Genomic DNA, 12,667 nt, shown 5'->3' with positions numbered 1-12,667 from the left:
TCTGTTGGTGGACACTTACGTTGTTTCCATATGTTGACTTTTGTAAATAGTGCTGCAGTGAACATGGGGGTGCATATATCTTTTTGAGTTAGTACTTTTGTTTTCTTCATATGAATACCCAGAAATGGATTGCTGGATCTTACGGCAGTTTGATTTTTAACTTTTTGAGGAATCTCCATACTGTTTTCCATAGTGGCTACACCAATTTACATTTATACCAACAGTCCACAAGTGTTCCTTTTTCTCCATATCCTTCCCAGCAAGTGTTATTTCTAGTCTTTTGAATAATAAACATTCTAACAAATGTGAGGTGCTATTTCATTGTGGTTTTGATTTGCATTTCCCTGATTCATGACGTAGAGTATCTTTTCATGCACCTGTTAGCTAACTGTTCCATTGTCTTTGGAAGGCCATCTGTTCAGATTTGGTGGATGTATGAGTATACATATATTGTGCATGTATGTGTGTATTTCCTAGATCTGTCTACTGAGAGGGCTTTGGAACAACAATACCCCAATAGCTGTGAGCCCACTTAGCACCAGATATTGGTTTCTGAATGCCATTTCACACTAAAAGGAACTAGGACTTCTTGGAGGGTGGCTTGGTACAGGCTTGGAAATTACAAGATGAGCCTGGAATATCTTAATGTGTCAGATGGTAAGGAAGTGCTCAAAGGGAGATGGGACCCTGTCAAAAAGAGAAACTGGCTTACAGAATCTTACACTTGCCAAATCTAAACCACAATAAAAATGGGAACAGAGGGGGAATGGACATTTTTAGAGGGTATGTGCTATGATGAGTGCTGTGAATTGTGTAAGACTGATGAATCACAGACCCTGAAACAAATAATACATTCTATGTTAATAAAAAAAAAAACAAAAAAAAATGGGAACAGATTATAGCCTGTTAAATACAATAGGAGTTCATAAATCCATACTGAATAGAGGAATAAAATGGGGGAAGAGAAAGGCTTTTTTTTTTTTTTTTTAAGATTTTATTTATTTGTCAGAGAGAGAGGGAAAGAGAGCGAGCACAGGCAGACAGAATGGCAGGCAGAGGCAGAGGGAGAAGCAGGCTCCCTGCTGAGCAAGGAGCCCGACGTGGGACTTGATCTCAGAAGGCTGGGATCATGACCTGAGCCTAAGGCAGCCGCTTAACCAACTGAGCCACTCAGGCGTCCCGAGAAAGGCTTTTCTTAAAACAGAGTGCCATCTAACAAATGTAGAAGGAATGATGGGATTAGAAAAATCGCCCTTTGGTAACCAACACGGGGTTAGTTTATACAGGAAACAGCTGCTGTGGCTGCTCTCACAAATTAACACAAACTTGGTGGTTTGTTGTTGTTAAAAGATTTTATGTACTTAACAGGAACACAAGCAGGGGGAGGAGGAGAGGGAGAAGCAGGCTCCCCCTATGCAAGGAGCCCCAGTGTGAGACTCCATCCCAGGACCCTGGGATCATGACCTGAGCCAAAGGCAGATGCTTAACCCACAGAGCCACTCAGGCGTCCCAAACTTGGTAGTTTATATCAACAGAAATTATTTGCCTGGAGGTAGAAGTTGAAATCAGTTTCACTGGGCTGAGATCATGGTGTTGACAGTGGCATGCTCCCTCTGGAAGCTCTAGAGAAGGATCTATTCTTTCCCTCTTCCAGCTTCTGGTAGCTGTTAGCATTCCTTGGCTTTTCATTACCTCAGTCCAGTCTCCGCCTCCACGGTCCCATTGCCTCCTCTCTGTGTCAGCTCTGCCTCCCTCTTACAGGGATACATGTGGTTGCTTTTAGGGCCCAGCAGAGGATCCAGGATAATCTTGAGAAATTTCAGTCCTTAATCACATTTACCAAGTCCCTTGTCCCATTCACAGGTTTCAGGGGTTAGGAGGTGGATATCTTTTGGGGGGCCATTCAGTCTACCACAGAAATGGGTGAAACTTTGCAGAGTAACAAGTTATTTATGGGGTTAAATTTCCTACCCACAACTTAATTACTAATTGATAAAAGGAGCAGAAGCAGAGTGCCTGGGTGGCTTAGTGGGTTAAAGCCTCTGCCTTCGGCTCAGGTCATGATCCCAGGGTCCTGGGATTGAGCCCCGCATCTGGCTCTTTGCTCAGCAGGGAGCCTGCTTCCTCCTCTCTCTCTGACTGCCTCTCTGCCCACTTGTGATCTCTGTCAAATAAATAAATAAAATCTTAAAACAAAAAAAAGAAATGAGAAGGGTTAGAAAAATTAAAAAAAAAAAAAAAAGGAGTAGAGGCAGCTTTATAGTGGAAGAACCTGGCAGATAGCCCCTTACTGCAATGATTAAGGTTAACATTACCAGCAATGGGATAAATAGAAAATGTGTATTACCTGATAGGATGCAATGAGAACACAGCATCACTAATATTTTGCCAAGGATGCATAATCTGTATTTAATCATGAGGAAGCCTTAGGTAAATGAAGGGACATTCTACAAAATAAGTGACCTCTGATTTCTTTCTTTCTTTCATTTGCTTATTTGAGAGAGAGAGTATGAGCCAGGGAGGGACAGACTCCCAGGGAATAAGAGCCAGGGAGAGAGCAGACTCCCTGCTGAGCGTGGAGCCTAACATGGGGCTTGATCCTAGGACCCCAAAATCACGACCTGACCTGAAATCAGGAGTCGGGTGCTTATCTGACTGAGTCACCCAGGTGTCCCAATGACCTCTGCTTTTCAGATTTCAGTTGTATACACTGAGAGACTGTTCCAGATTGAAGGAGTCTTGAGAGATTTGATAATTAAATATAACAAGTGATCCTGGACTAGATCCTTTTGCTAATAAGGACATCATTTAAATAGTTGATAAAACTTGAATAGATTCTGTGAATTAAATGGAAAAATTCTTTGGTTATGTTTCAAGTTCAGTGACTTAACCAGGCTATGTCTTTTTTTTTTTTTTTTTAAGATTTTATTTATTTATTTGACAGAGAGAGATGACAAGTAGGCAGAGAGGCAGGCAGAGAGAGAGAGGAGGAAGCAGGCTCCCTGCTGAGCAGAGCGCCCGATGTGGGGCTCGATCCCAGGACCCTGAGATCATGACCTGAGCCGAAGGCAGTGGCTTAGCCCACTGAGCCACCCAGGTGCCTTAACCAGGCTATGTCTTAATGTCAGTTGTTATTACTATTTTTTTTTTTCTGTTATATGGTATGCCTTTCAGTCTGCAGAGTCTATAGTGCTATTTTCTATTTCATTTGAGCTTTAAATTTTACTTATATACTGTCCTCCCTTTGTGTCTTCAGTTTGCTTTAGTCTTTTTTTCTAATGCATATATTGAATTAAGTCAAGATTTTGCAACATAATAGTAGTTCAGTTCTTACCTTTCTCCTTGCTGTTTTTTGACGTTTATCATGTTTAAGTGTTAGATGTATAATGGTAATACTTTTGCTCTCTTTTGTCTTAACTTCTTGAGCTCCCTTTTTCTTCCCAATCTCTTGTTTTATCTCATCTTTTGGGTTTTATTTCATTAAATTCTTAGTCCTATTTCTCAAACCACTGTTGGAAAGTATTATTCCCTTTCTTGGATTATGCTTTCTTTTAGATCGGATTCTTTAATTGTCTCTGCCTCCTTTATTCCTTTTATTTTTATACACTTTCAAATGTTGCATTGTTGCTTTGTCATTTCTTTTTATCTTGTTCGTGTTTGATGTGAATAGTTCTGTCAGACTTCATATTTGCTTTGACGTAGTTTAGGCTAGGTGCCTCTCCTTGCCAACCTTCCCACATGGGACCTGTTATCTGCCACTCCAGCCCACCATTGAGTGCCTGAGGGGTGCTTTCTATCCATTTTCCTGTCTTCTGAAGTTTGGTTATGGGAGAGGGTAGAGAGCTTTGCTTGGGTGGAGTACAAAAACTTGGGCTTCATTTTCCAATCAGGGGTAGAATTTCACTCCCATGGGCTTTGTTTGTTTTTTTTTTAATTTTTTTTCCAATTTATTTATTTTCAGAAAAACAGTATTCATTATTTTTTCACCACACCCAGTGCTCCATGCAAGCTGTGCCATGGGCTTTGTTTTATTCTACCATGTCAGAATGGTGGCCTGTCTTGTGTTCTTTCTTCTGTTGAGACCCTGTGTGTGTTTGTACAAGTTTATTTACCCTTTACTTTTTTGATGGTCATTTAGGCTTATGCCATACAGGGCTTCAGTTTATCTTTATGCGCTCATGCTATTTCTGAAGCGCAGATTGCTTGAATTAGTATTGTGGGGGTCAAAGGACATGTCTTGCAGAAAATATACCAGTTGATCTACCCATTAACTTTGTGTAAGAGTGCTTGTTTCTGAGAAAGCAAATCCAAAAAAACATAGTGTTTCCCCAGGGTTGGGTAAGTGGAATGGTATGAGTGATATCTCAAAAAGCTGATACCTAAAAAACAAAAAACAAAAAAACCTATTTCTCCTTAACCTTGTCAACATACTGGATACTCTTATTTTTATGAATAGCTGTTAATCATCATTTTAATTTATATTTCCCTAGTGAGATAAAGTGTCTTTTCATATGTTCATGGAATTTGTAGTTCTGTTTTTTTTTTTTTTAGAGGTGAGAGAGAGCACAGAGGGAGAGTGAGGGAGAAGCAGACTCCCCGCTGAGCACAGAGCCCAACGTGGGGCTCGATTCCAGGACCCTGGGATCATGACCTGAGCTGAAATCAAGAGGTGGACACTTAATCAGCTGAGCCACCCAGGCGCCCCATATATATTCACGTTGTTGAAGCAACCTTGCAAAATTCATTAGGTATTTCTTTTTTTGTTTGTTTCCAATTTTTATTTAAATTCTGGGTGCCTCAGTCAATTAAGTGCTGGCCTTGAGCTCAGGTCATGATCCCAGAGTCCTGGGATCAAACCCTGTATGGGGCTCCCTGTTCAATGGGGAGTCTGCTTCTCCCTCTCCCTCTGTCCCTCCTCCTTGATTGCTCTTTCTCTCTCTGTCTCTCAAATAAATAAATAAATTCATTCTGATTAGTTAACATACAGTTTAATACTGGTTTCAGGAATAGAATTTAGTGATTCATCACTTACATATAACACCCAGTGCTCATCCTAATGAGTGTCTTCCTTAATGCCCACCTTCCCCACACCTCCCTTCTACTCTCAGTTCTGTCTACTTTAGAGTCTCTTACGGTTTGCTTCCCTCTCTTTTTCTTTTTTGCCTTTCCATATGTTCATCTGTTTTGTTTCTTAAATTCCACATATCAGTGAGGTCATACGGTATTTTCTTTCTCTGACTGACTTCTTTTGTTTAGTATGATACACTCTAGCTCCACGTATATCTTTGAAAATGGCAAGATTTCTTTTCTTTTTTTTTTCCCCAATTTATTTATTTTCAGAAAAACAGTATCCATTATTTTTTCACCACACCCAGTGCTCCATGCAAGCCATGCCCTCTATAATACCCACCACCTGGTACCCCAACCTCCCACCCCCGCCACTTCAAACCCCTCAGATTGTTTTTCAGAGTCCATAGTCTCTCATGGTTCATCTCCCCTTCCAATTTACCCAAAAACACATACCCTCCCCAATGTCCATAACCCTACCCCCCTACTCCCAACCCTCCTCCCCCCAGCAACCCACAGTTTGTTTCGTGAGATTAAGAGTCACTTATGGTTTGTCTCCCTCCCTATCCCATCTTGTTCTTTTCTTTTTTTTAAGATTATTTATTTATTTATTTGACAGAGATTACAAGTAGGCAGAGAGGCAGGCAGAGAGAGAGGAGGAAGCAGGCTTCCCGCCGAGCGGAGAGACCGATGCGGGGCTCAATCCCCGGACCCCGAGATCTTGACCTGGGCCAGAGGCAGAGGCTTTAACCCACTGAGTCACCCAGGCACCCCTTGTTCTTTTCTTTTTCTTTTTTTTAGTAACAGCTTTATTGAGATATAATTCACATACAGCTACAATTCATCCATTTAAAGTGTAGAATGATTTTTATTTTTTTATTTTGAAGATTTTATTCATTTATTTGAGAGAGCGAGAGCGTGCATGAGAGGAGAGAGGTCAGCAGGAGAAGCAGAGAACCTGATGTGGGACTCAATTCCCAGGACTCCAGGACTCCAGGATCATGACCTGAGCTGAAGGCTGTCTCTTCAGCTGAGCCACCCAGGTGCCCCTAGAATGGTTTTTAATATGTTGATAGAGTTGTGCAGTCATTATCACAATTAATTTTAGAATATTTCATCACCCACAAAATAAACCCTGTACCCTTCAGCTGTTACTCCCTAACTCCCCATTCTTTCTAGCCCTAGAGAACCACTAATCTATTTTCTCTCCACATTTGCTTATTCTAGACATTTCATATAAATGAAATCCTAAAATATGTGGTCCCTTGTGACTGGCCACTTTAATGTAGCATAATGTTTTCAAGGTTTATCCATGTTGTGCCATGTACAAGTATTCATTGCTTTGTGTGAGCAAATCATATTCTGTTTTATGAGTATGTCACATTTTGTTTACACATTTGTTTGGACATTTGGGTTTCTACCTTTTTGCTGTTAAGAATAACACAATGGGGGGCGCCTGGGTGGCTCAGTGTGTTGAAGCCTCTGCCTTCGGTTCAGGTCATGATCCTGGGATTGAGCCCTGCATCAGGCTCTCTGCTCACTGGGGAGCCTGCTTCCTCCTCTCTCTCTCTCTGCCTGGGGAGCCTGCTTCCTCCTCTCTCTCTCTCTGCCTGCCTCTCTGCCTACTTGTGATCTCTGTCTGTCAAATAAATAAATAAAATCTTTAAAAGAGGGTGCCTGGGAGGCTCAGTGGGTTAAGCTGCTGCCTTCGGCTCAGGTCATGATCTCAGGGTCCTGGGATCGAGTCCTGCATCGGGCTCTCTGCTCAGCAGAAAGCCTGCTTCCCTCTCTCTCTCTCTCTCTGCCTTCCTCTCTGTCTACTTGTGATCTCTCTCTGTCAAATAAATAAATAAAATCTTAAAAAAAAAATCTTTAAAAGAAGTAAAATTTTAAAAAATAAATAAATAAATAAAGAATAGCACAATGGACATTTGGGTGTAAGTTTTTGTGTGGACATTTTCTGTTATATATATATATATATATATCTAGGAATGGAATTGTGGGTCATATGGTAACTTTATGATTGAATCTTTGAAGAAGTACCAGACTGTTTTCCGAAGTGGCTACTGATTTATATTCCCACTAGCAGTGTATGAGGGTTCCAGTTTCTTCATGTTCTCACTAACATAGGTAATTAAATCTGCCATGGTGTTTTCAGTTAAAGTGTCATCTGTAGAATAGTTTAGTATAGTAGAATAGTATCTGTAGAATAGTTTAGTATCTTCAGGTGAGGTCTTCTTTTATTTTTTTCCCCCCAAAATTTTCTTGGCCGCTCTTCTCTTTATTCTTCCATATGAATTCCAGAGTCATATAGTCAAGCTGAAGAAAACAAAAGTCTCACTGGAATGCAAGGAATTGCATTAAATTTATATAGTATTTGATACTAAGTCTTTTCATTCAACGATATGGTATGGAGGGGCTTCTGGGTGGCTCAATGGGTTAAGTGTCTGCTTTTGGCTTAGGTCATGATCCCGGGGTTCTGAGATCAAGTCTCACATTGGGCTCCCTGCTCAGAAGGGAACCTGCTTCTCCCTCTCCTTTCGTCTGTTGCTCCCCTTGCCTGTGCTCTCTGTTAAATGAATAAGTAAAATTTTAAAAAAATATATGTTATGGGAACTGAGGGTTGCTGGAGGGAAGTTGGGTGGAGCGGTGGGCTAAATGAGTGATGGCTATTAAGGAGGGACTGGATGTAATGAGCCTTGGGTGTTAGATGCAACTGATGAATCACTGAATTCTTTCCCTGAAACTAGTAATACAGTATATGGTAACTAAGTTGAATTTAAATAAAAAAATTTTAAAAATAAAAAAGGAATATGATATGTGACCCCATGTATCCCATCATCCAGCTTCAAATTCTCACCTGATACTGGTCTTGTTATACTATATCTCTTCCACATCTACCCTCTTCTATAACTTTGAAACAAATCTCAGCCATCATATTATTTCATCCATAAATATCTTAGTATATATCTTTAAAAGATAACATTTTTTTGTTATTTATTTAATTTAATCATTTTTCTAAAGTAGCCTCCATGGTTGGACTCACAGCCCTGAGATTAAAAGAGTCATATGCTTTATCGACTGAGCCAGCCAGGCACCCAAAAGATAACTCTTTTTTAAAAAAATACCATTTTACACCAGGAATATTAAATATCCTGTCAGCATTCTGTTTCCAGTTCTTCGTGTGTGTGTGTGTGTGTGTGTGTGTGAATAATTTCATCTGAATCAGGATCCAAAGTAAAGTTCACACTGTAGTGGGTTGATACATCTGTAGGTTCCTCCACTATCTTTTTTCTCCCTTACTGTTTGTTTGTTTTTGTAGCTTTAAGTTTTTACTTAAACTCCAGTTAGTTAGCACCATACTGTTCATTTGTTAAGCCATTTTGGGGCACCTAGGTGGTTCGTTCAGTTAAGTGTCTGCCTTTGGCTCAGGTCATGATCCCAGGGATCGAGGCCCACATCAGGCTCCCTGCTGAGCAGGGAGTCTGCTTCTCTCTCCATGTCAAATAAATAAATGAAATCTTAAAATAAAAAAGAGAGAGATTAAAATTAAGAAAAGAAACCAGGTCATTTACCTTTTAGCCTTATGCAGTTTCCCACAGTCTGGATTTTGCTGGTTGTATCTCTGTCAAGTTGTAATGTGTCCCTGTCATCTGTGTTTTCTGTAAGTAGATATTGGTATGTTCCTTTGATATGCTGCTGGATTCATCTTGCTAAGTAGGATATATATATGTACCCATATATATGTATATATATTTATCTTTTTTTTTTTTAGTATATGTGCTGCCGAAGCGAGCACTATATATTTATCTTTATATATATATAGATAGATAGATAAAAGTAATTTTTTTAAAAGATTTTATTTATTTATTTGACAGAGAGAGATCACAAGTAGGCAGAGAGGCAGGTAGAGAGAGAAAGAGGAGGAAGCAGGCTCCCTGCTGAGCAGAGAGCCCTATGTGGGGCTCAATCCCAGGACCCTGAGATCATAACCTGAGCCGAAGGCAGAGGCTTAACCTGAGCCACCCAGGCGCCCCTATTGAAAGGTTTTAATCAGAGTCAACAGTAGGTGAAAGACCTCTTAGGTTCTTAGATAATAATTATATTAAAAAATAGTTACAGGCATAATTTTTTCACTGGGCAAAGGTAATTGTTTAGGTAAGTATATGTTTCTGAAAACAGATCATCTTTTGTTATGCCACATATTATTGTGTTTAATCTAAATTCTGATCATGGCATTTGCTCCTTGAAGATATGGTTTGTGGTAAGGACACTGCATTTTAATTAAAGAACTAGATGGAAAATGAAAACCCTGCAATCATAAAAAGCCTCGGTAATGATGCAGTGAAAGATTAAGGAAAATATTTACATAGGAATTGATACCTTATCTTTCTCAAGTTATTCAGTAATGAAAACCCGTTGACGAATGGAAATCGTTTTATCGAAATGATTATTGGGGGAAAGCTTTTTAAGTAGCTTGTCATTTGAAGGGCTTCTGAATTCATTTTTTTCTAACTTGTTTCTATTTCTTTGCCTTCATAGGAGAGTAGTTATTTTGATGGAGTTAGACATTTTGAAATCAGCTGAAGCCGTTGGATTAAAGATTGGCAATCCTGTGCCCTATAATGAAGGTAAAATTCTTTTTTATAGGTTGTAGCTCTCAGTTCAATACCTCTTTATAGATCCAGAATTCTACCTTTTGGGTTCAGTTTGATTTGTTGGTCTTACTAAGACTAGTGATTTCTGGGTTTAGGAACCAGGTTAATCTTTCAGGATTTTCAGTGCTAAAGAAATTATGGTAGGACTCCAGAGGAAAACCCTATCCTCTGTTTTTCTCTGTGTACAGCTTCTTTCATCCTTTCGGCTTGTCTGTCACCACAAGTGTGGGGTTTGTCCCACATTAAGCATTTCTCTCATTTTCCACGGACACCGCCGGTTGTCCTGCCGTTCAGTTTAGTTATGATACTCTCTATCTGAATTTAGCATCAGTTTCCACAGGTAAAGACTGAGGCCCACAGGGCTGCCTCCACACCCCTCTGTTACCCCCAAACCCCAGTTCAGATGCCAGTCAAAAGTCCTAGGTAGTTATTTGTGCTTCTGGCCAACTGGCTGTAAATTGGAGTTTCCCACAACCCCCTCCTCAGGTTCAATTAGATTAATGAGCGAGAGTGGCTCAGAGAACTCTGAGAGCAGCCAGGTAGAAGGGGTGTACTGGGCAAGGCATGTGGGAAGGGCTGCAGAGTTTCTGTACTCTCTCAGGGTACACTGTCCTCCCAGCACTGCCATGTCTTCACCAACAGAAGCTCCCAAGCCCCATCCTTTGGCTGTTAAAGAGGCCTCCTTCGTTAGACATGATTTTAATAATCATTGGTCATTGGTGATTGGTTCAACCTCTAATCCCCTCCTCTCTCCTCAGAGGTGGGGGGTCGGTGCTGAAAGTTTGAACTCTAATCACATGGTTGGTTCCCCTGGCAACCATCCCCATCCTTAGGGGCTTTCCAGAAGTCACTTCACTGACACTCAGATGTGATTGAATTGGGTTTCCTATAAATAAGCTGCCTGTATTCCTCTTATCACTTTGGAAATTATAAGGGTTTCAAGAGCTCTTTGCCAGGAACCGTGGATGAAGGCCAAAAAATACTTGTTATATCACAATATCACAAGCTCGCATTAGGAAAAGAGGAAAAGTTAGAGAATGTAATGGAAAAATATCCCATTTATAATAGATTAAAAATTAATACATAGGGGCACCTGGCTGGCTCAATCGGAGGAATGCGTGAATTTGATCTTGGGGTCATGAGTTTGAGGCCCACTTTGGGTCTAGTAGAGATTACTTAAATAAATAAAACTTGAAAAAAAAGCAAATATATAGAGGAATGTTAATGAGAAATGTGCTTTCTTAAATGCACGTTTTTGTATGTATGTATTTATTTATTTATTTATGTTTTTTGAAATTGTAAAGCAAGGGGCACCTGGCTGGCTCAGTCAGCAGAACATGTGACTCTTGGTCTCAGGGTCATAAGTTTGAGTTCCATGTTGGGGGTAGAGTTTACTTAATTGAGGAAAAAAAAAAAAATCTTGGGAAAAAAATATATAAAGCAAATGCTCCTGGCTGGCTCAGGCAGTAGGATATGCAGCCCTTGATCTTGAGGTTGTGAGTTTGAGCCCCACATTGGGTGTAAAGATTACTTAAAAATAAAATCTTTAAAAAACTAATAAAAAATGTAAAGCCTATTATCTTTTTTTGGTAGCACTCAGCACACCAGTAGTCATTAGAATAATTTCTGTGTTTATTGTCAGGCCATGAGTAAACTCCATGAAGGTGGAGACCATTATTTGTTTATTCTTTGCTATGTCCCTGGTGCATAACTTTTATTTTTATTTATTTTATATTGTTATTAAATAAAGCGCAACAACAGTGGCCATCCGCCTCTTTGTTTGCACCTCTGTGATCAAAAGCAGCTTTAAGAGCACAGATCCCCAATATTTGGAGGGCAGGGTCCATTTTGCCTGCCTTTTCCCCAGTGTGAGAGCTGCTCTAGGAACAGGTGCACTGCAGCCTGCCACTTAGCTGCAGCTCCAGGAGTGGGTAGTCGTTACTGTGCTAAGAGCTGGAATTGATCACAGTTTACCATCCAGATCTTCTCCTGGGAGTTGCAAGCCTTCCATAGACTCTCAGATTCTAAAGTAGTTCTATCAGACTGGTCCTGCCAGTGCAATTATACTCTAGATTGAGAGGTAGATTCCTGGTACTTCTTACCCCGCCATTTTCTCAGAATACTCTCTCAGCAGTGATTATCTGTTGACTGAGTTTTATTTTATTTTATTTTTTTAAAGATTTTATTTATTTATTTGACAGAGAGAGAGATCACAAGTAGGCAGGCAGAGAGAGAGAGGAAGGGAAGCAGCCTCCCTGGCGAGCCAGAAAGCCCGATGCAGGGCTCGATCCTAGGATCCGGGGATCATGACCTGAGCCGAAGGCAGAGACTTTAACCCACTGAGCCACCCAGGCGCCCCAGCGTTTTATTTTCTTGTGAAAATATACAAAAAGGCCCAATAAAATGAGAACAATTTAAGTACTTTAAATAAGAGACAATGATTGTTCAAAGAAAGGCAAAGAATCCTGTGAAAGGAGATGGCTTATCTGCCCCCCACCAAGCCTAATAAAAGTAAAATTAAAAAATAAATAAATAAAAATAAAAAGAGGCACCTGGCTGTCTCAGTCAGTAGAGCATATGATTCTTGATCTCCAGGTCGTGAGTTTAAGCCCCTTGTTGGGTGTAGAGCCCACTTTAAAAAAAAAAAAAACAACAAACTAGATCCTCACTGTTACCAAAATAAATTCCAGATTTTTTAAAAAAAAGATTTTATTTATTTATTTGACAGAGAGAGAGAAAGGACACACAAGCAGGGCAAGCAGCAGAGGGAGGAGGAAGAAGCAGGCTCTCTGCTGAGCAGGGAGCCTGATGTAGGGTTCGATCTCAGGACCCTGGGATCATGACCTGAGCCGAAGGCAGACGCTTAACCAACTGAACACCCAGGTGCCCACCAGAGTTTTTTTTTTAAGGTAGAAAAAGAGGGGCACCTGGGTGGCTCAGTT

The 12,667-nt window shown here is 40.4% G+C and overlaps 1 protein-coding gene across 1 annotated transcript in view; it reads left to right on the top strand.

Moving 5' to 3' along the window:
• Nucleotides 1-12,667, top strand: part of RPA1 (replication protein A1) — a 75,179-nt gene that overhangs the window by 21,166 nt on the left and 41,346 nt on the right. Inside the window, exon 5 of the mRNA XM_044248163.1 lies at nucleotides 9,610-9,698. Coding sequence (XP_044104098.1) covers nucleotides 9,610-9,698 — 89 coding nt within the window. The remainder of the gene's footprint in view (nucleotides 1-9,609; nucleotides 9,699-12,667) is intronic.

Source organism: Neovison vison, chromosome 5 (assembly GCF_020171115.1).
Source record: "Neovison vison isolate M4711 chromosome 5, ASM_NN_V1, whole genome shotgun sequence".
Taxonomy (NCBI): domain Eukaryota; kingdom Metazoa; phylum Chordata; class Mammalia; order Carnivora; family Mustelidae; genus Neogale; species Neogale vison.
The sequence above is the reverse complement of the archived record's forward strand: the minus strand, read 5'-3'. Positions and strand labels throughout refer to the sequence as shown.